The sequence below is a fragment of the Bombina bombina genome, chromosome 4, assembly GCF_027579735.1.
Source record: "Bombina bombina isolate aBomBom1 chromosome 4, aBomBom1.pri, whole genome shotgun sequence".
Taxonomy (NCBI): domain Eukaryota; kingdom Metazoa; phylum Chordata; class Amphibia; order Anura; family Bombinatoridae; genus Bombina; species Bombina bombina.
In genome coordinates, this window is record NC_069502.1 from 635,763,085 (window position 1) to 635,786,989 (window position 23,905).

The following is a 23,905-nucleotide window of genomic DNA, read 5'->3' on the forward strand; positions in this document are numbered from 1 at the left end:
TTTCATTAAACTTTATTTTGGGTGTGGATTATTTTCAGCAGGAATTGGCTGTCTTTATTTTATCCCTCCCTCTCTAGTGACTCTTGAGTGGAAAGATCCACATCTTGTGTAGTCATTATCCCATACGTCACTAGCTCATGGACTCTTGCTAATTACATGAAAGAAAACATAATTTATGTAAGAACTTACCTGATAAATTCATTTCTTTCATATTAGCAAGAGTCCATGAGGCCCACCCTTTTTTGTGGTGGTTATGATTTTCTTTGTATAAAGCACAATTATTCCAATTCCTTATTTTTTATGCTTTCGCACTTTTTTCTTATCACCCCACTTCTTGGCTATTCGTTAAACTGATTTGTGGGTGTGGTGAGGCGTGTATTTATAGACATTTTAAGGTTTGGGTAACTTTGCCCCTCCTGGTAGGAATGTATATCCCATACGTCACTAGCTCATGGACTCTTGCTAATATGAAAGAAATTAATTTATCAGGTAAGTTCTTACATAAATTATGTTTTTTCCAGTCCCTAAAAGTATTTCGGACATTGTTACTAAGGAATGGGATAGACCAGGCATTCCGTTCTCTCCCCCTCCTGCTTTTAGTAAAATGTTTCCCATATCTGACACCATTCGGGATTCCTGGCAGACGGTCCCTAAGGTGGAGGGTGCTATTTCTACCCTGGCTAAGCGTACAACTATACCTATTGAGGACAGTTGTGCTTTCAAAGACCCTATGGATAAAAAATTAGAGGGTCTTTTAAAGAAATTGTTTATTCATCAGGGTTTTCTTCTATAACCTATAGCGTGCATTGTTCCAGTTACTACTGCAGCGGCTTTTTGGTTTGAGGCTCTAGAGGAGTCTCTTAAGTTTGAGACCCCATTAGATGATATTTTGGATAGAATTATGGCTCTCAAGCTAGCTAATTCTTTTATTACTGATACCGCTTTTCAAATGGCTAGATTAGCGTAAAAAAATGCAGGCTTTGCCATCCTAGCGCGTAGAGCGTTATGGCTTAAGTCTTGGTCTGCTGATGTGTCATCAAAATCTAAACTTTTAGCTATTCCTTTTAAAGGTAAGACCCTATTCGGGCCTGAACTAAAGGAAATCATTTCCAACATTACTGGAGGTAAAGGTCATGCCCTTCCTCAGGACAAGACTGTTAAAATGAGGGCTAAACAAAATAATTTTCGTTCCTTTTGAAACTTTAAAGGTGGACCCTCTACTTCCTTCTCCGCCACAAAGCAGGAGGGGAATTTTGCACAATGCAAGTCAGTCTGGAGACCTAACCAGACCTGGAATAAAGGTAAACAGGCCAAGAAGCCCGCTGCTGCTACCAAGACAGCATGAATGGGCAGCCCCCGATCCGGGACCGGATCTAGTAGGGGGCAGACTTTCTCTCTTCGCTCAGGCTTGGGCAAGGGACGTTCAGGATCCCTGGGCATTAGAAATCGTGACCCAGGGGTATCGACTAGAATTCAAGGATTTTCTCCCAAGAGGGAGATTTCATCTTTCACGTTTTGTCTGTAGACCAGACAAAAAGAGAGGCGTTCTTACACTGTGTAGAAGACCTATATACCATGGGTGTAATCTGCCCAGTTCCAAAACTAGAACAGGGGCAGGGGTTTTACTCAAATCTGTTCGTGGTTCCCAAAAGAGAGGGAACCTTCAGACCGATTTTAGATCTCAAATGCCTAAACAAATTTCTCAGAGTCCCATCGTTCAAGATGGAGGCCATACGAACAATTTTACCATTGATCCAGGAGGGTCAATATATGAATACCGTGGATTTGACGGATGCGTAGCTTCACATTCCTATCCACAAAGATCATCACCAGTTTCTCAGGTTCGCCATCCTGGACAAACACTACAAGTTTGTGGCCCTCCATTTCGGGTTGGCCACAGCTCCCAGAATCTTCACAAAGGGGCTAGGGTCCCTTCTGGCGGGTTCTAAGGCTGCGGGGCATAGCAGTGGAGCCCTATCTGGACGATATTTTGATTCAGGCATCAACTTACCATCTAGCCAAATCTCACACGGACATCGTGTTGGCTTTTCTAAGAACTCACGGGTGGAAGGTGAACATACAAAAGAGTTCACTAGTTCCACTGACAAGAGTTCCATTCTTGGGAACTCTGATAGACTCGGTAGACATGAAACTTTTTGTGACGGAGGTCAGAAAGTCAAAGATCCTAACCTCTAGCCGAGCACTTCATTCCATTCCTCGGCCATCAGTGGCACAGTGTATGGAGGTAATTGGGTTAATGGTAGCGGCAATGGACATCGTTCCGTTTGCTCGCTTACATCTCAGACCACTGCAGCTGTGCATGCTCAGACAGTGGAATGGGGATTATACGGATTTATCTCCTCGGATAAATCTGGATCTACAGACCAGAGAGACTCTTCTGTGGTAGTTGTCACAGGATCATCTGTCCCAGGGAATGTGCTTCCGCAGGCCAGCATGAGTCATAGTGACGACGGACGCCAGCTTCTTGGGCTGGGGTGCAGTCTGGAATTCCCTGAAGGCTCAGGGTGTTTGGACTCAGGAAGAGTCCCTACTACCAATAAATATTCTGGAACTGAGAGCAATATTCAACGCACTTCAAGCGTGGCCTCAGTTGGCTTTGGCCAAATTCATAAGATTCCAGTCGGACAATTTCACGACTGTAGCATATATCAATCATCAAGGGGGAACAAAGAGTTCTCTAGCGATGACAGAAGTTTCCAAGATAATTTGATTGGCAGAGACTCACTCTTGCCATCTATCAGCAATCTATATCCCAGGAGTAGAGAACTGGGAAGCGGATTTTCTAAGTCATCAGACTTTTTCACCCGGGGGTGTGGGAGCTCCATCCTGGGTTGTTTGCGGCATTGATCCGTCAATGGGGCACACCGGGATTGGATCTAATGGCATCTCGTCAGAATGCCAAACTTCCTGGTTACGGGTCCAAATCAAGGGATCCCCAAGCAGTACTGATATATGCTCTAGCAGTACCTTGGTCGTTCAACCTGGCTTATGTTTCTCCTCCTTTTCTTCTCCTACCTTGTCTGATTGCCAGAATCAAACAGTAGAGGGCTTTGGTAATCCTGATAGCGCCTGCGTGGCCACGCAGGACTTGGTATGCAGATCTAGTGGAAATGTCATCTCTGCCACAGTGGAAACTGCCACTGAGACAGGACCTTCTAATCCAAGGTCCGTTCCAACATCCAAATCTAAATTCTCTGCAGTTTACTGCCTGGAGATTGAACGCTTGCTTTTATCTAAGCGTGGATTCTCGGAGCCGGTCATTGATACCTTGATTCAGGCTCGCAAGCCTGTCACTAGGAAAATTTACCATAAGATATGGCGTAAATATCTTTATTGGTTGCGAATCCAAGGGCTACTCATGGAGTAGGGTTAGGATTCCTAGGATTTTGTCCTTTCTCCAAGAAGGATTGGAGAAGGGATTATCAGCTAGTTCCTTAAAGGGACAAATTTCTGCTTTGTCAATTTTACTACACAGACGTCTGGCGGATGTCCCAGACGTTAAATCTTTTTGTTAGGCTTTAGTCAGAATCAAGCCTATGTTTAAACCTGCTGCTCCACCATGGAGTTTGAATTTAGTTCTCAGTGTTCAAGGGGTTGAACCCATGCATTCCATAGATATTAAGCTTTTATCTCTTCTGCTCGAAGAGTTTCTGAGCTTTCTGCGTTAGTGTGACTCACCTTATCTTATATTCCATTCTGATAAGGTGGTTTTGCGTACTAAACCTGGATTCCTTCCTAAGGTTGTTTCAAATAAGAATATTATTCAGGAAATTGTTGTTCCTTCTTTGTGTCCTAATCCTTCTTCTAAGAAGGAGCGTCTGTTACATAACTTGGACGTGGTTCGTGCCTTGAAGTTTTACTTACAAGCGACCAAGGATTTCTGTCAAACATCTTCTCTATTTGTTGTCTATTCTGGAAAGTGTAGGGGTCAAAAAGCTACGGCTACCTCTTTCTTTTTGGCTGAAAAGCATCATCCGTTTGGCATATGAGACTGCTGGACAGCAGCCTCCTGAAAAAATTACAGGTCATTCAACTAGAGCGGTGGCTTCCACATGGGCTTTTAAAAACGATGCTTCTGGTGAACAGATTTGTAAGGCTGCGACTTGGTCCTCCCTTCATACCTTTTACAAATTTTACCAATTTGATACTTTTGCTTCTTCTGAGGCTATTTTTGGGATAAAAGTTCTTCAAGCAGTGGTGCCTTCCATTTAGGCATCTGTCGTGTCCCTCCCGTTCATCCGTGTCCTGTTGCTTTGGTATTGTATCCCACAAGTAAGGATGAATCCGTGGACTCGTCGTATCTAGTAGAAGAAAAGGAAATTTATGCTTACCTGATAAATTGATTTCTTCTACGATACGAGTAGTCCACGGCCCTCCCTGTCATTTTAGACAGATTATATTTTTGTTTTCAAACTTCAGTCACCTCTGCACCTTTTTTAGTTTCTACTTTTTCTTCCTATACCTTTGGTCGAAAGACTGGGGGGTGGAGTCAAGGGAGGAGCTATATAGACAGCTCTGCTGTGGTGCTCTTTGCCACTTCCTGTTAGCAGGAGGATAATATCCCACAAGTAAGGATGAATCCGTGGACTCGTCGTTTCGTAGAAGAAATCAATTTATCAGGTAAGCATAAATTTCCTTTTTGTTTTTTATAAACAAGATAAAGTGGTTTTAAAGACTACGTTTTGACTTTTTACCAAAAGTGTTTTCTCAATAGGGAAATTGTTGTGCCTTCTTTTTGTCTGTCTGCAAAATTCAATGGAAAGTCTCCTTTTATTATTGAGATGTAGTGAGAGCATTAACATTTTACTTACAAGCTATAAAGGATTTTAAAAAATCCTAGTTTTATTCATCTCTCGGGTTCATGTAAGAGGCAACATGCATTACTTTAGCTTCTTGACTAAACCCCTTGATCCACAAGGCTTACTTGGAGGCAGAAATGTATATCCCAAAACAAAGCTTCTTCTGAAGTGGACTTTGTTAGGAAAGTCCTCGAGGCAGCAGTGTCTGGGAATTAGTTGCCTGCCTTTTAAAAAATGTTTTGTCCCGCCAAAATTCCTTGTGGACTCGACAGCTTGGATATTAGTTCCCAATACTAATGGCTCATGGAATCTTGCCACCATATGAAAGAAAACTAAATTTATGCTTACCTGATAAATTAATTTCTTGGTGGTGACAGTCCTCATTTTTTTATGGTGGCAGTTCTAGTTTGCCCTTTTTTCAACTACTTTTTCCTTTCTACTTGCTTGGATATCAGACTGGTTTACCGGAGAGGTGGGAGGGATTTTAAGTGCTATTGGAGTTTTGGGAATCTTTCCTTGTAGTGGCCAGGATTTAAGTTCTAGGAGTTTTGTTTTTACTCTTTACCATTTGGCTATATGTATTTTATTTTTAATTGTAATTAAAAGGGTATTAAACTTCATACTAAATCCAAAGTCATGGTGGCAGGTAATATTGCCAGGGCAGCCCTGTGGCTGCATTACTTACTGGTCGAGGCTGCCTCTAAAGCTAATATTTGTGGTTTTGTCTTTTGAAAATATGTTGCTTGAACACTGCTTTCTAAACATTCAGCAGATAAGTTTTAGGCAGCTTCTATTATAGATGCTTGATGTATTCATGTGCCGATAATTCATGTTTTATGTCTCTAGTTCCTAAGGATCCTGTGTAACAGGCAATTTTGTTGCTTCTCAGTTTCAGAGCCATCTAGAAAGTTTTTCTATCACAGTTTAAAACACATTTCTGTTTCTTATTATTCTTGGCTTTGAAGAATTGAGATATGTGGCATCGGTTGCTGTAAGTTTTATCATTGAACATATTGTGGCTATATATTAATTGTGATGCATTCACGGGCAATCTGCACAGCTCCTCCCCAGGCATATTTTTTGGATACAGCTGATCTAAGAGAGTAAATGCCTGTATATCCTAGTAGCTGATATTACATCCAGTGTTCCCTCTAAGGCCAGTTTTGTGTGCAGCCTAGCAGTGAATCAATCAATAAGAGAACCATACCTTGATGTCTGCATTGTGCAGTGTTTGCTAATTGCAGGGTGTGGTTACCTAATTAACTGTTTCACTGCTGGCCTTAAGAGGGAACACTGATTGCATCCATATGAAATGTATTTTTCCAGGGTGCCCATCAGTCTGTCTAACTCACCACAAGTATTTACCAAATTCTCATCATAACCAGAAAGGAAAGCATTCAAGTATGTCGTTATCTAGGTGATAATTCTTATGGTGACATTATTCAGCATGTCATTCTGAGTGAGTAATGGATCATATGGAGATTGTGTCCCTTTAAACTCCTTCTAGGTGTTTGGAGTCACAGCATGAGGTTGTCAGTTCACATATGTATTTCAAAACAGTAATTCTCATAATGGAGTCAGGAGGGGTGCTGGTGTTTGGCAAACTACTTATAAATTCACTTGACCACAAATTCCAGCTTACATTGGTTGATTAGACACATTTAAGAAACATTTTGTGCAAGACAGCTAGGCACTAAATCTTTGCTAGAGGATTAAAATTTACCTTAAATATGAGTTAAGTTGGTATTGAGTATTTGGATACATATGTATACATTGAGTTTGGTTTTTTAAAAGCAGATCTCCACATAAAGAGTACAGATAGAAATAATTTACTCAAATATGGCAGTTCTCAACCTGACAATGTATTTAAGGCCATTCCAAATAGCCAATTCACTAGGGTGAAACGTATAGTTTAAGACAACAGTAAATGTAAATATAGACTTGAAGAAATGGCTAATAAATTTATCAACAGAAATTATCCCCCAACATTGATTGCAGAACAGCTCAGTATAGTGACTGACAGTGTACCAAGCAGGAAGGGTAAACCTCAAGAGGGAAATCATATGATATTTGTAACTCAGTTCAATAGACTAAGCCAAAGAATTACAGGTATATTAAAGAAACACTGGCACATTTTGAGGGAATGCAACCCACAAGTTAATGAATTTAAATTTAGGTCCAAAGGTAGCCTATAGAAGGAACCAAAGCATTAAAGATATGCTAGTGCACACTGATGTAGGTAGTAGCAAGCAGAGTATACAGAGAACAATAGGCCCAAAGAGAAGTGGATGTAATCCATGTCTTAACTGCAGTAATTGCAGTTCAATGATAAACGGTGAATATTTTCATCACCCAATAAATGGAAAAAAGTTTCGAAAAAATAAATATCTAACCTGCAGAGCCACTTATTCTATGTATCTTATCAAGTGTCCGTGTGGCCTTATCTACATAGGCGAGACCTGTAGAGAGGTAAAGGAGAGGATAACAGAACATAAATCTAATATCAGATGTAATAAAAAAGATGCTCCAGTATCCTCTCACTTCCTCTCTGTGGGTCATAATATAAGCCAGTTAGAGTTCCAAGTTATAGAACAAGTGGATAGACCAAGAAGGGGTGGGGACCGAGAGCATCTTCTAAAAATTAGAGAGATGTTCTGGATTTTCAAACTAGAGGCCCTTATTCCCAAAAGTATGAACAAAGCCTATTTCTTTAAATTCAGTTTACCTACCAAACCTGAATTAATTCCCTTAGACCAGTAGTATCAATGTAAACTCTTTTCTCTTTACTTAAGATGATCTGTTAATATGTGCAATACTCCTTTTTTATTGTATACTAGTCCTAAAGCACGTTCACACGGGCCGTGTTGTGTTATATTTAATATTCATTCTCTCTCTCTCTCTCTCTCTCTCTCTCTCTCTCTCTCTCTCTCGGTGGGTGCGCGTGCGATCAGCTGCTGTCTAAGGCCAAGTGTTTGTCTGAACTGCGCATGACGGCTTCAGACAAACACTTGTCTTTTATAATATAGGATGTGGGTTTTAGGTTTTTTTTATATGAAATTAAACTATTCTAATGAGGCCATCTAAAACAATGAAAAAAAGAAAGAAAAAAAAATGGATGTAGTATGATTTACATCCACAAGATGTCACTATTGTATAATAAGCTGCTCACATGAGAACAGGTAACAGGTGACCGTATAAAAGTCACAAACCTTTGTATAATCAAGTAAACATGACTAAGGGCCTATAGCAGGCCTGAAACATTGTATGTTTTGTTCTCTGGACCCTATGTGAAACAATAAAGGTCTTTTTTTATTTTTGGAGGCTAGAATACTTTTCTTTTGTTGCTAAATGTATTAGATGTCAGGATAACTAATACGGATTTCTTTCATGTAATTGACAAGAGTCCATGAGCTAGTGACGTATGGGATATACAATCCTACCAGGAGGGGCAAAGTTTCCCAAACCTCAAAATGCCTATAAATATACCCCCCACCACACCCACAATTCAGTTTTACAAACTTTGCCTCCTATGGAGGTAGTGAAGTAAGTTTGTGCTTGGTTTTTATGATTTCTTATATGATAAGCGCTTCTAAGCATTTTAAAGCTCATTTCCTCTGAGTACAGTGTTTGTCAGAGGGATGTGAAGAGAGTATCGCCTATTGATTTTATGGTTTTCCTCGTAGGAAATCTTTTCAAGGGTTCTCTGTTATCGGTCATAGGGATTCATCTCCTACCTCCCTTTTCAGATCGATATACTCTTATATACCATTACCACTGCTTATAGTTTTCAGTACTGGTTTGGCTATCTGCTATATGTGGATGGGTGTCTTTCGGTAAGTATGTATCATTATTTAACACACACTCAGCTATGGTTTGGGGCTTTATGTATTCATATAAAGTTTTAAATATATGTATTCTACTTATATTTGCTATGAGTCAGGTCTGTGTTTTTCCCTTTTGCAGTCTACACAGTTTCAGTATAGGAATCATGTTTGGGAAGTTTATTTAAACTTTTCAGTCTTTTTCTAAGTTGACTTTTTTTTTTTTTTGCGGGCAAATCTAGGATCGCGAGGGCACAAAATGCTGTTTTTAGTGAGTCATTTTTGGCGCAATTTTTTTGGCACAATGTTGCGTCTTTGGCGCAATTTTCGTCTTTTCCTGCGTCTTTGTTAACGCTATTTGTTTTTGTGCAAAATCGCGTTTGATATGACGCGAGTTGTCATTTCCTGGTGTTTTTCGGCAAAAAAATTAACTTCTTTTTGCATAATGCGTCATTCTTGGCGCCAAAATTTAGTTATTTTACCCCTCTTCCTCTATTGCTCGCTGTTTTCATGAACTTTGAAAGCTATTATGCCTGCTTTTGTTTTTCTCTACTGAAACTGTTACATTGTGGAAATTGAATGTTTTGCCTAATGTTGTTCTTTTTCTGTTACATTTTGCGAGATTTCTGATTCTGATGTTACTGTAGAAACTATGATGCCTTGGAACTAGTGATGTCGCGAACATAAAAATTTGGATTCGCGAACGGCGAACTCGAACTTCCGCAAATGTTCGCGAACCGCCATAGACTTCAATAGGCAGGCGAATTTTAAAACCCACAGGGACTCTTTCTGGCCACAATAGTGATGGAAAAGTTGTTTCAAGGGGACTCACACCTGGACTGTGGCATGCCGGAGGGGGATCCATGGCAAAACTCCCATGGAAAATTACATAGTTGATGCAGAGTCTAGTTTTAAACCATAAAGGGCATAAATCACCTAACATTCCTAAATTGTTTGGAATAACGTGCTTTAAAACATCAGGTATGATGTTGTATCGATCAGGTAGTGTAAGGGTTACGCCCGCTTCACAGTGACAGACCAAACTCATCACACCGTACGTCCATGTGTGTAATGCTGCCTGACTGAGACATATCCCTGTTATCTACATCCTCTGGCAATAATGGTTGCGCATCACTCATTTCTTCCAACTGATGTGTAAATAACTCCTCTGACAGATCAAGTGAAGCGGCTGTGGTGCTAGTGTTGGTGGTGGCGGCAGGCGGGGCGAGTGGTAACTTGAGAGGTGCCCGAAGCTAAGCTGGAGGAGGATGGTGCGTCCTGTGTTAGCCAGTCAACTATGTCCTCAGAACTTTTCCAGTTCAGGGTACGTGGCCTCTGAACACTGGGCATTATTCTAGGGCCAAAGGGAATCACAGCACCACGACCACGACGGCCCCTGCGGGGTGGCCTGCCTCTGCCTGTCATTTTTTTTCCGATTAGTGGTACTATGCGTGCAAGCTACTGTGACAACAGATATGAGTGGCACTGGCAGAAGTTGGCAGAGTAGACGCTGTAGGCCTGACACACACGCTTGCAGACAACTAACTGCTATTCAGTCTATTACAGTCAAAATTGTATTTTTTTTTAATGTTCACTACTGTTACACCAGATATGAGTTGCACTGGTGTGACACTGTGCCCTGACAGGCCCTGAAACGCACACGTTAGAAGGAAACTGACTGCTATTATTTCACAGTCAAATTTCTAGTTGTTTTTTTTAACCCCTTAAGGACTAAGGCCATTTTTCAATTTCTTTCCCTTAAGGACCAGGGCTATTTTTACATTTCTGCGGTGTTTGTGTTTAGCTGTAATTTTCCTCTTACTCATTTGCTGTACCCACACATATTATATACCGTTTTTCTCGCCACTAAATGGACTTTCTAAAGATACCATTATTTTCATCATATCTTATAATTTATTATTAAAAATATTATAAAATATGAGGAAACAATGGAAAAAAACACACTTTTTCTAACTGACCCCCAAAATCTGTTACACATCTACAACCACCAAAAAACAACCATGCTAAATAGTTTCTAAATTTTGTCCTGAGTTTAGAAATACCCAATGTTAACATGTTCTTTGCTTTTTTTGCAAGTTATAGGGAAATAAATACAAGAAGCACTTTGCTATTTCAAAACCACTTTTTTTCAAAATGAGCGATAGTTACATTGGAACCCTGATATCTGTAAGGAATACCTGAATTTCCCTTGACGTGTATATTTGTTTTAGAAGACATCCCAAAGTATTGATTTAGGCCCATTTTGGTATATTTCATGCCACCATTTCACCGCCAAATGCGATCAAATAAAAAAAAAATTGTTCACTTTTTCACAAACTTTAGGTTTCTCACAGAAATTATTTACAAACAACTTATGCAATTATGGCATAAATGGTTGTAAATGCTTCTCTGGGATCCCCTTTGTTCAGAAATAGCAGACTTATATGGCTTTGGTGTTGCTTTTTGGTAATTAGAAGGCTGCTAAATGCCACTGCGCACCACACGTGTTTTATGCCCAACGGTGAAGGGGTTAATTAGGGAGCTTGTAGAGTTAATTTTAGCTTAAGTGTAGTGTAGTAGACAACCCAAAGTATTGATCTATGCCCATTTTGGTATATTTAATGCCACGATTTCACCGCCAAATGCGATCAAATTTAAAAAAAACTTAAATTTTTTCGCAATTTTAAGTTTCTCACTGAAATTTATTTACAAACAGCTTGTGCAATTATTATAGCACACATGGTTGTAAATGCTTCTCTGGGATCCCTTTTGTTCAGAAATAGCAGACGTATATGACTTTGGCGTTGCTTTCTGGTAATTAGAAGGCCGCTAAATGCTGCTGCGCATCACACGTGTATTATGACTAGCAGTGAAGGGTTTAATTAGGTAGTTTGTAAGGAGCTTGCAGGGTTAATTTTAGCTTTAGTGTAGAGATCAGCCTCCCACCTGACACATCAGACCCCCTGATCCCTCCCAAACAGCTCCCATCCCTCCCCCACCCCACAATGGTCCCCGCCATCTTAAGTACTGGCAGAAAGTCTGCCAGTACTAAAATAAAAGGTTTTTCATTTTTTTTTTAGCATATTTACATATTCTGTGGTGTAGCATCCCCCCTTAGCCCCCTACCTCCCTGATCCCCACCAAACCGCTCTCTAACCCTCCCCATCTGCCTTATTGGCGGCCATCTTGGGTACTGGCAGCTGTCTGCTATTATTTCACAGTCAAAAAAGTGTTGTTTCTTTCATGTAATTAACAAGAGTCCATGAGCTAGTGACGTATGGGATATACATTCCTACCAGGAGGGGCAAAGTTTCCCAAACCTTAAAATGCCTATAAATACACCCCTCACCACACCCACAAATCAGTTTTACAAACTTTGCCTCCAAGGGAGGTGGTGAAGTAAGTTTGTGCTAGATTCTACGTTGATATGCGCTCCGCAGCAAGTTGGAGCCCGGTTTTCCTCTCAGCGTGCAGTGAATGTCAGAGGGATGTGAAGAGAGTATTGCCTATTGAATGCAGTGATCTCCTTCTACGGGGTCTATTTCATAAGGTTCTCTGTTATCGGTCGTAGAGATTCATCTCTTACCTCCCTTTTCAGATCGACGATATACTCTTATATTTACCATTTCCTCTACTGATTCTCGTTTCAGTACTGGTTTGGCTTTCTACAAACATGTAGATGAGTGTCCTGGGGTAAGTAAGTCTTATTTTCTGTGACACTCTAAGCTATGGTTGGGCACTTTATTTATAAAGTTCTAAATATATGTATTCAAACATTTATTTGCCTTGACTCAGAATGTTCAACTTTCCTTATTTCCAGACAGTCAGTTTCATATTTGGGATTATGCATTGAATTATCATATTTTTTCTTACCTCAAAAATTTGACTTTTTTCCCTGTGGGCTGTTAGGCTCGCGGGGGCTGAAAATGCTTCATTTTATTGCGTCATTCTTGGCGCGGACTTTTTTGGCGCAAAAATTCTTTTCCGTTTCCGGCGTCATACGTGTCGCCGGAAGTTGCGTCATTTTTTGACGTTATTTTGCGCCAAAAATGTCGGCGTTCCGGATGTGGCGTCATTTTTGGCGCCAAAAGCATTTAGGCGCCAAATAATGTGGGCGTCTTATTTGGCGCTAAAAAATATGGGCGTCGCTTTTGTCTCCACATTATTTCAGTCTCATTTTTCATTTGCTTCTGGTTGCTAGAAGCTTGATGTTTGGCATTTTTTCCCATTCCTGAAACTGTCTTATAAGGAATTTGATCTATTTTGCTTTATATGTTGTTTTTTTCTCTTACATATTGCAAGATGTCTCACGTTGCATCTGAGCCAGAAGATACTACAGGAAAACCACTGCCTGCTGGATCTACCAAAGCTAAGTGTATCTGCTGTAAACTTTTGGTAGCTATTCCTCCAGCTGTTGTTTGTAATAATTGTCATGACAAACTTGTTAAAGCAGATAATATTTCCTTTAGTGATGTACCATTGCCTGTTGCAGTTCCCTCAACATCTAAAGTGCAGAATGTTCCTGATAACATAAGAGATTTTGTTTCTGAATCCATAAAGAAGGCTTTGTCTGTTATTTCTCCTTCTAGTAAACGTAAAAAGTCTTTTAAATCTTCTCTCTCTACAGATGAATTTTTAAATGAACACCATCATTCTGATTCTTTGGACTCTTCTGGTTCAGAGGATTCTATCTCAGAGATTGATGCTGATAAATCTTCATATTTATTTAAGATGGAATTTATTCGCTCTTTACTTAAAGAAGTACTAATTGCTTTAGAAATAGAGGATTCTAGTCCTCTTGATACTAATTCTATACGTTTGGATAAGGTTTTTAAAGCTCCTGCGGTTATTCCAGAAGTCTTTCCTGTTCCTAATGCTATTTCTGCTGTAATTTCCAAGGAATGGGATAAATTGGGTAATTCATTTACTCCTTCTAAACGTTTTAAGCAATTATATCCTGTTCCGCCTGACAGGTTAGAATTTTGGGACAAAATCCCTAAAGTTGATGGGGCTATTTCTACCCTTGCTAAACGTACTACCATTCCTACGTCAGATGGTACCTCGTTTAAGGATCCTTTAGATAGAAAAATTGAATCTTTTCTAAGAAAAGCTTATCTATGTTCAGGTAATCTTCTTAGACCTGCTATATCATTGGCTGATGTTGCTGCAGCTTCAACTTTTTGGTTGGAAACTCTAGCGCAACAAGTAACAAATCGTGATTCTCATGATATTATTCTTCTTCTCCAGCATGCTAATAATTTCATCTGTGATGCCATTTTTGATATTATTAGAGTTGATGTTAGGTTTATGTCTCTGGCTATCTTAGCCAGAAGAGCTTTATGGCTTAAGACCTGGAATGCTGATATGGCTTCTAAATCAACTCTACTTTCCATTTCTTTCCAGGGAAACAAATTATTTGGTTCTCAGTTGGATTCTATTATTTCAACTGTTACTGGTGGGAAAGGAACTTTTTTACCACAGGATAAAAAGTCTAAAGGTAAAAACAGGGCTAACAATCGTTTTCGTTCCTTTCGTTTCAACAAAGAACAAAAGCCTGATCCTTCGTCCTCAGGAGCAGTTTCAGTTTGGAAACCATCTCCAGTCTGGAATAAATCCAAGCCTGCTAGAAAGGCAAAGCCTGCTTCTAAGTTCACATGAAGGTACGGCCCTCATTCCAGTTCAGCTGGTAGGGGGCAGGTTACGTTTTTTCAAAGAAATTTGGATCAATTCTGTTCACAATCTTTGGATTCAGAACATTGTTTCAGAAGGGTACAGAATTGGTTTCAAGATGAGACCTCCTGCAAAGAGATTTTTTCTTTCCCATGTCCCAGTAAATCCAGTGAAAGCTCAAGCATTTCTGAATTGTGTTTCAGATCTAGAGTTGGCTGGAGTAATTATGCCAGTTCCAGTTCCGGAACAGGGGATGGGGTTTTATTCAAATCTCTTCATTGTACCAAAGAAGGAGAATTCCTTCAGACCAGTTCTGGATCTAAAATTATTGAATCGTTATGTAAGGATACCAACGTTCAAGATGGTAACTGTAAGGACTATATTGCCTTTTGTTCAGCAAGGGAATTATATGTCCACAATAGATTTACAGGATGCATATCTGCATATTCCGATTCATCCAGATCATTATCAGTTCCTGAGATTCTCTTTTCTAGACAAGCATTACCAATTTGTGGCTCTACCGTTTGGCCTTGCTACAGCTCCAAGAATTTTCACAAGGATTCTCGGTGCCCTTCTGTCTGTAATCAGAGAACAGGGTATTGTGGTATTTCCTTATTTGGACGATATCTTGGTACTTGCTCAGTCTTTACATTTAGCAGAGTCTCATACGAATCGACTTGTGTTGTTTCTTCAAGATCATGGTTGGAGGATCAATTTACCAAAAAGTTCTTTGATTCCTCAAACAAGGGTAACCTTTCTGGGTTTTCAGATAGATTCAGTGTCCATGACTCTGTCTTTAACAGACAAGAGACGTCTAAAATTGATTACAGCTTGTCGAAACCTTCAGTCTCAATCATTCCCTTCGGTAGCCTTATGCATGGAAATTCTAGGTCTTATGACTGCTGCATCGGACGCGATCCCCTTTGCTCGTTTTCACATGCGACCTCTTCAGCTCTGTATGCTGAACCAATGGTGCAGGGATTACACGAAGATATATCAATTAATATCTTTAAAACCGATTGTTCGACACTCTCTAACGTGGTGGACAGATCACCTTCGTTTAATTCAGGGGGCTTCTTTTGTTCTTCCGACCTGGACTGTAATTTCAACAGATGCAAGTCTCACAGGTTGGGGAGCTGTGTGGGGATCTCTGACGGCACAAGGAGTTTGGGAATCTCAGGAGGTGAGATTACCGATCAATATCTTGGAACTCCGTGCAGTTTTCAGAGCTCTTCAGTTTTGGCCTCTTCTGAAGAGAGAATCGTTCATTTGTTTTCAGACAGACAATGTCACAACTGTGGCATACATCAATCATCAAGGAGGGACTCACAGTCCTCTGGCTATGAAAGAAGTATCTCGAATTTTGGTTTGGGCGGAATCCAGCTCCTGTCTAATCTCTGCGGTTCATATCCCAGGTGTAGACAATTGGGAAGCGGATTATCTCAGTCGCCAAACGTTGCATCCGGGCGAATGGTCTCTTCACCCAGAGGTATTTCTTCAGATTGTTCAAATGTGGGGGCTCCCAGAGATAGATCTGATGGCCTCTCATCTAAACAAGAAACTTCCCAGGTATCTGTCCAGATCCCGGGATCCTCAGGCGGAGGCAGTGGATGCATTATCACTTCCTTGGAAGTATCATCCTGCCTATATCTTTCCGCCTCTAGTTCTTCTTCCAAGAGTAATCTCCAAGATTCTGAGGGAATGCTCGTTTGTTCTGCTAATAGCTCCGGCATGGCCTCACAGGTTTTGGTATGCGGATCTTGTCCGGATGGCATCTTGCCAACCATGGACTCTTCCGTTAAGACCAGACCTTCTGTCACAAGGTCCTTTTTTCCATCCGGATCTGAAATCCTTAAATTTAAAGGTATGGAGATTGAACGCTTGATTCTTGGTCAAAGAGGTTTCTCTGACTCCGTGATTAATACTATGTTACAGGCTCGTAAATCTGTATCTCGAGAGATATATTATAGAGTCTGGAAGACTTATATTTCTTGGAGTTTGAATTTGGTTCTGGGAGCTCTTCAAGCTCCTCCGTTTGAACCTATGCATTCATTGGACATTAAATTACTTTCTTGGAAAGTTTTGTTCCTTTTGGCCATCTCTTCTGCTAGAAGAGTTTCTGAATTATCTGCTCTTTCTTGTGAGTCTCCTTTTCTGATTTTTCATCAGGATAAGGCGGTGTTGCGAACTTCTTTTGAATTTTTACCTAAAGTTGTGAATTCCAACAACATTAGTAGAGAAATTGTGGTTCCTTCATTATGTCCTAATCCTAAGAATTCTAAGGAGAAATCGTTGCATTCTTTGGATGTTGTTAGAGCTTTGAAATATTATGTTGAAGCTACGAAATCTTTCCGTAAGACTTCTAGTCTATTTGTTATCTTTTCCGGTTCTAGGAAAGGCCAGAAAGCTTCTGCCATTTCTTTGGCATCTTGGTTGAAATCTTTAATTCATCTTGCCTATGTTGAGTCGGGTAAAATTCCGCCTCAGAGAATTACAGCTCATGCTACTAGGTCAGTATCTACTTCCTGGGCGTTTAGGAATGAAGCTTCGGTTGACCAGATCTGCAAAGCAGCAACTTGGTCCTCTTTGCATACTTTTACTAAATTCTACCATTTTGATGTATTTTCTTCTTCTGAAGCAGTTTTTGGTAGAACAGTTCTTCAGGCAGCGGTTTCAGTTTGAATCTTCTGCTTATGTTTTTTGTTAAACTTTATTTTGGGTGTGGATTATTTTCAGCAGGAATTGGCTGTCTTTATTTTATCCCTCCCTCTCTAGTGACTCTTGTGTGGAAAGATCCACATCTTGGGTAGTCATTATCCCATACGTCACTAGCTCATGGACTCTTGTTAATTACATGAAAGAAAACATAATTTATGTAAGAACTTACCTGATAAATTCATTTCTTTCATATTAACAAGAGTCCATGAGGCCCACCCTTTTTTGTGGTGGTTATGATTTTTTTGTATAAAGCACAATTATTCCAATTCCTTATTTTATATGCTTCGCACTTTTTTTCTTATCACCCCACTTCTTGGCTATTCGTTAAACTGATTTGTGGGTGTGGTGAGGGGTGTATTTATAGGCATTTTAAGGTTTGGGAAACTTTGCCCCTCCTGGTAGGAATGTATATCCCATACGTCACTAGCTCATGGACTCTTGTTAATATGAAAGAAATGAATTTATCAGGTAAGTTCTTACATAAATTATGTTTTTTTTTAAATGTACACTACTGTTACACCAGATATGAGTGGTGGCACTGGGCAAGTGGGCACAGTATACGCTGTGAGCCTGACACACGCTGGCTGATGTTCTAGCCCTAAAAAGGGCTTTTTGGGGTGCTGTCCTTACAGCAGAGATCAGATGAGTCCTTTAGGACTGTAGTGGACACTGAATACACTAGCCTAGCTATCGATTTCCCTATTAAATCAGCAGCAGCTACACTGTCCCTCCTCTCACTAAGAATACAGCTTCTGAATGAATCTAAAATGGATGCTGTCCAGGAGGTGGGAGGGTCTGGGATGGAGGGTCTGCCGCTGATTGGCTGTAATGTGTCTGCTGACTGTGGTGTATAGGGTCAACGTTTACTCAATGATGACAAATAGGGGGCGGATCGAACATCGCATATGTTCGCCCGCCGCAGCGAACGCGAACAAGCTATGTTCGCCGGGAACTATTCCCAACATCACTACTTGGAACACAATTCTGCAAAGCTAAGTGTGTTCTTTTAATTTTTATAGCTGTTATTTCTTCAGCTCAATTATGTGGCATTTATTATCATGTTTTATGCTAGCAATGTTTTTACATGTACTATAACATCTGCAAACACATGTTGCTTATATCATAAAAGGTTATGACTGCTATTATGCCTTTAAGTAAACTTACGAGGTATTATCAAAATTGTTTTAATTAATTTTGTTCTGACCAACAGCATACTTAAGTTTATTCTACTGATAAAGGTTTCTTTGGCTCAAAGGCTCCTGTATCAGACAGTTTGTTGAAAATTCTCCTTATTTTTCATTTGAACATTTCTTTGTTCTTTTAGGAGTCTAGTTCTCATATTAACTATGTTAATAATCCTTCTCAAATCTGGATTTTAAAAATTTTTGCTTTTGAGGTTTTTTCCTATTCATTATACTATCTGTATTATACTCTAGAGAATGGTTATTCCGATTCCCTCTTGGGACTGTACTACTATTTCTATGGAAATTGGTACTTGTTTTCAGGATTCTTAAGAATTTGAATATAACCTTAGTAGAGCATATTCATGTACTGTTTATAGTTTTAGCTCAGCTTTATCTGTGGCTGACATTGCTGTTCTCTCATCCTTTGTTTAACAGTTTTCAGATTCTTAAAAGTATATAACTCTGTTACTTTAGATTTATTCATTTAATTATGTTTACTATATCTATTATGATTTCCACTATTTCTGGAGGTTTAGAGTTTTTTTTCTGCCCTACCTTTGTCCGGTGATGTAGTTCAGTTGGTGAATGTCCTGACTACAAACATTTGTTCTAAACCTAAGGGTCATAGATTAATTTCCCAGCAGGGTTAATACAGCCCTTTGGCCTTTTAGGTCAATTTATTGTATACCATTTATTTGGGTAATGATAACTACTATTTTTATCAGTTGCTAATTTGGTTAACTCAGATTGTAAGCACTGAAGAAGCATTTTTTGTATCCTTCTGGGAGAAAAAAACGCTATATAATTACTAGTTATTAGACTGCATGAAGGTGTGATTCTCAAACCAGTCTTTCTGATGGGGGCAGATTAAATGGTTTTTGGATGAACTCAGTCCAAATTCTATATTATTCTTAGAGTTTAAATAGATTTCTAGAATGAGACCTATGGGAAGAATCTTTCTTTCTCAGTACACTCTCTGAATTTTTTTTCAGGAGTGATTATGCCAGTTCTTTTTGCAGGAACAGGGTTTAGGTTTCTATTTCAAGTCTATTCTTTGTCTCTAAGAAGAGAGGTTTATTCAGTCCATTCTTCCATTATATTGTTTTGTTAGAGTCTCCACTTTTAAGTTAGCGATTATAAAGACTATTATGCCTTTTTGTTAAGGCCATTTCATGTCCACTCCATTTTTTTTAGAATTTTTATCCTCATATTTTATTTCATTTAGACCACTTGTGGATTCTGAGATTTTCTTTTTAAGCTTTACCAATTTGTCGTTTTTTCCATTTGGTTTAATGACAGCTTTATGAAACTTTTCAAAGGTTCTTGGTGCCCTTATTTCTGTATTAAGACAGTAGGGTGTTGTGGGGCTTCCTTATTTGGATGGTATCTTGGTATTAGCTTAAACTTTTCTTTTATTAAAGTCGGTCAGATAGCTCAGCATGCTAATGCACTGTGACTGAGCTCTGTAGCAACCTGAGGGTTGCAGGTTCGATTCCCGGCGAGGTCCATTCAGCCTTTCATCCTTCCGAGGTCAATTAAATGAGCAGCGTCTTCAGTCCCTTACGTGTGATTAGACTCGCTTTACAAGTACCCAATACATACATATGAAAGAGCAGTATTTAAATATATGTACTTTTCTATTTTTGGAATCCCTCATGAATCAACTAATTTTTGTTTCTTTAAAACATGGTTAGATGATTTAATTTACCTAAGAGTTTCGTGATTCCTCAGACAAGGTCACTTCTTTTTGGGTTTCTAGATAGATTCTGTGTTCATGCCTTTGTCTTTATCGGACAAAAGTCAATTGTAAGTGGCGTTAGCTTGTCTAACTTACAGTCTAGAACATTTATTTCAGTGGCTATGTGCATGGGGCGTGGTTCCCTTTTGCTCGTTTTTCATCTGAGATCTCTTTTTGATTTGCATACTGAATCAATGATACAGGGTTTGTTTTTACATATCACAGTTGATATTTTTAAATCCTAACACTCTACTCTCTATGTTTTGGTGATTAGTCTATCATTTTATTCAGGGGGCCTCCTTTTGTTCGTCCTTCCTGGACTGTAATTCTTAATGGATGCAAGTCTTACAGGTTGGGGAATTACTGTCTGAGGGTCTTTTGACAGCACAAGGGGTTTGGAAACTTCAAGAGGTGAGGTTTCCAATCGATATTTTAGAATTCTGTGCTATTTTTCAGTGCTCTTTCAGGCTTGGCCTCTTTTTTATGAGAGAACTTTTTTATTTTTTGCTTTCAGACATTCAATATCATAACTGTGGTATATGTCAATCAACAATAGGGACTCATAGTTCCTTAGCAATTAAGAAGTATCTTGAATATGTTCTTAGATGGAATTTCACCTCCTGTCTTTTTTCTACGATTTTAGACATTTGAGAGCTGGATTATGTCAGCCGTCAGTCTTTACATCCGGTAGAGTGGTGTCTCTATACAGATGTGTTTTCTCAATTTCCCAGGTACCTTTTCAGGTCCAGGGATCCTAAAGTGGAGATGGTGGATGCATTAAGCAGTGTCTTGGTTTTGCAACCTGACTACATCTTTCCGCCTTTGTTTTTTCCTTCCAAAGGTGATTTTCAAGATCATATTGTAACAGTGTCATGTGTTTCTGATAGCATCAGCATGGCCTCACAGGTTTGGTATGTGGATCTTGTTTGGATGTCCAGTTGCCATCATTGTCTGCTTCTCTTTGGCCAGCCCTCTTGTTTTAGGGGATATTTTTCCATCGGGATCTCAAATTACTAATTTGGGGAAATGGAAATTGATTAGTGTTTAGTCATAGAAGTTTGTCTGACTCAGTTTTTATCGATATGTTGCAGGCTTATAAGTCTGTTTCAAGGAACATGTATTATCAGGTTTTAAAAACCTATATTTTATAGTGTTATTCTCATAAATTCTCTTGGTATTCTTTTAGAATTCCTAGGATTTTACAGTTTTTCAGGATGATTTGGATAAGTTTGTAAATTTTAACTTCATGATATTCACTGTTTCTTTCATGTAATTAGCAAGAGTCCATGAGCTAGTGACGTATGGGATATACATTCCTACCAGGAGGGGCAAAGTTTCCCAAACCTTAAAATGCCTATAAATACACCCCTCACCACACCCACAAATCAGTTTTACAAACTTTGCCTCCCATGGAGGTGGTGAAGTAAGTTTGTGCTAGATTCTACGTTGATATGCGCTCCGCAGCAGGTTGGAGCCCGGTTTTCCTCTCAGCGTGCAGTGAATGTCAGAGGGATGTGAAGAGAGTATTGCCTATGTGAATGCAATGATCTCCTTCTACGGGGTCTATTTCATAGGTTCTCTGTTATCGGTCGTAGAGATTCATCTCTTACCTCCCTTTTCAGATCGACGATATACTCTTAAATATACCATTACCTCTACTGATTCTCGTTTCAGTACTGGTTTGGCTTTCTACTACATGTAGATGAGTGTCCTGGGGTAAGTAAGTCTTATTTTTTGTGACACTCTAAGCTATGGTTGGGCACTTTTATATAAAGTTCTAAATATATGTGTTTAAACATTTATTTGCCTTGATTCAGGATGTTCAACGTTCCTTATTTTCAGACAGTCAGTTTCATATTTGGGATAATGCATATGAATAAATCAATTTTTTCTTACCTTAAAAATTTGACTTTTTTCCTGTGGGCTGTTAGGCTCGCGGGGGCTGAAAATGCTTCATTTTATTGCATCATTCTTGGCACGTACTTTCTTGGCGCAAAAATTTTCTTGTCATTTCCGGTGTCATACGTGTCGCCGGAAGTTGCGTCATTTTTTTGACGTTTTTGCGCCAAAAAATGTCGGCGTTACCGGAAAAAAAATTTGAGCGTCATTGTTGTCTCCACAATATTTAAGTCTCATTATTTATTGCTTCTGGTTGCTAGAAGCTTGTTCATTGGCATTTTTCCTTCCCATTCCTGAAACTGTCATTTAAGGAATTTGATCAATTTTGCTTTAAATGTTGTTTTTACTATTACATATTGCAAGATGTCTCAGATTGTCCCTGAATCAGAAGCCACTTCTGGAAAAACGCTTAACTGAGTTTCAGTTCTACCAAAGCTAAGTTCATTTATTTTAAATGTTATAAATGTTTATCTTTAGCTATGGTTTGTAATAAGTTATTATGTTATACTTTTACATGCGGAATCCATTAGTATTTATGCTTTATATATTTCCATTCTTACAAGAAATATTTAGAAGATTTATAAGAAATATTTTTCTGATTCTATTTTAAAGGCTTTGTCTGACTTCGTGCCTTCTAATAAAATTTTTAGGTCTTTTTCACTTCTTTTTTAATTACTGAAGTTTCAAATGACCAGCAACATACTGATTTATCCTTCTCTGATGATGTTTTTTTCTCTTTCAGAAATTTTCTTCATCAGATATTGACACTAACAAATCTACTTTTCTCCAACATAGGTGTGTCCGGTCCACGGCGTCATCCTTACTTGTGGGATATTCTCTTCCCCAACAGGAAATGGCAAAGAGCCCAGCAAAGCTGGTCACATGATCCCTCCTAGGCTCCGCCTACCCCAGTCATTCTCTTTGCCGTTGTACAGGCAACATCTCCACGGAGATGGCTTTTCTGCTATCCACATCCCAGGAGTGGAAAATTGGGAAGCGGATTTTCTGAGTCGTCAGACATTGCATCCGGGGGAGTGGGAACTCCATCCGGAAATCTTTGCCCAAGTCACTCAGCTGTGGGGCATTCCAGACATGGATCTGATGGCCTCTCGTCAGAACTTCAAAGTTCCTTGCTACGGGTCCAGATCCAGGGATCCCAAGGCGGCTCTAGTGGATGCATTAGTAGCACCTTGGACCTTCAAACTAGCTTATGTGTTCCCGCCGTTTCCTCTCATCCCCAGGCTGGTAGCCAGGATCAATCAGGAGAGGGCGTCGGTGATCTTGATAGCTCCTGCGTGGCCACGCAGGACTTGGTACGCAGATCTGGTGAATATGTCATCGGCTCCTCCTTGGAAGCTACCTTTGAGACGAGACCTTCTTGTTCAGGGTCCGTTCGAACATCCGAATCTGGTTTCACTCCAGCTGACTGCTTGGAGATTGAACGCTTGATCTTATCGAAGCGAGGATTCTCAGATTCTGTTATCGATACTCTTGTTCAGGCCAGAAAGCCTGTAACTAGAAAGATTTACCACAAAATTTGGAAAAAATATATCTGTTGGTGTGAATCTAAAGGATTCCCTTGGGACAAGGTTAAGATTCCTAGGATTCTATCCTTCCTTCAAGAAGGATTGGAAAAAGGATTATCTGCAAGTTCCCTGAAGGGACAGATTTCTGCCTTGTCTGTGTTACTTCACAAAAAGCTGGCCGCTGTGCCAGATGTTCAAGCCTTTGTTCAGGCTCTGGTTAGAATTAAGCCTGTTTACAAACCTTTGACTCCTCCTTGGAGTCTCAATTTAGTTCTTTCAGTTCTTCAGGGGGTTCCGTTTGAACCCTTGCATTCCGTTGATATTAAGTTATTATCTTGGAAAGTTTTGTTTTTAGTTGCAATTTCTTCTGCTAGAAGAGTTTCAGAATTATCTGCTCTGCAGTGTTCTCCTCCTTATCTGGTGTTCCATGCAGATAAGGTGGTTTTACGTACTAAACCTGGTTTTCTTCCAAAAGTTGTTTCTAACAAAAACATTAACCAGGAGATTATCGTACCTTCTCTGTGTCCGA

The 23,905-nt window shown here is 39.6% G+C and overlaps 1 protein-coding gene across 1 annotated transcript in view; it reads left to right on the forward strand.

Annotated features, from left to right (window-relative positions):
- REPS1 (RALBP1 associated Eps domain containing 1) overlaps positions 1-23,905 on the forward strand; it is a 704,997-nt gene that overhangs the window by 365,617 nt on the left and 315,475 nt on the right. The window contains 1 exon segment of the mRNA XM_053710662.1: positions 9,817-9,821. Within this exon segment, the coding sequence (XP_053566637.1) occupies positions 9,817-9,821 (5 nt within the window).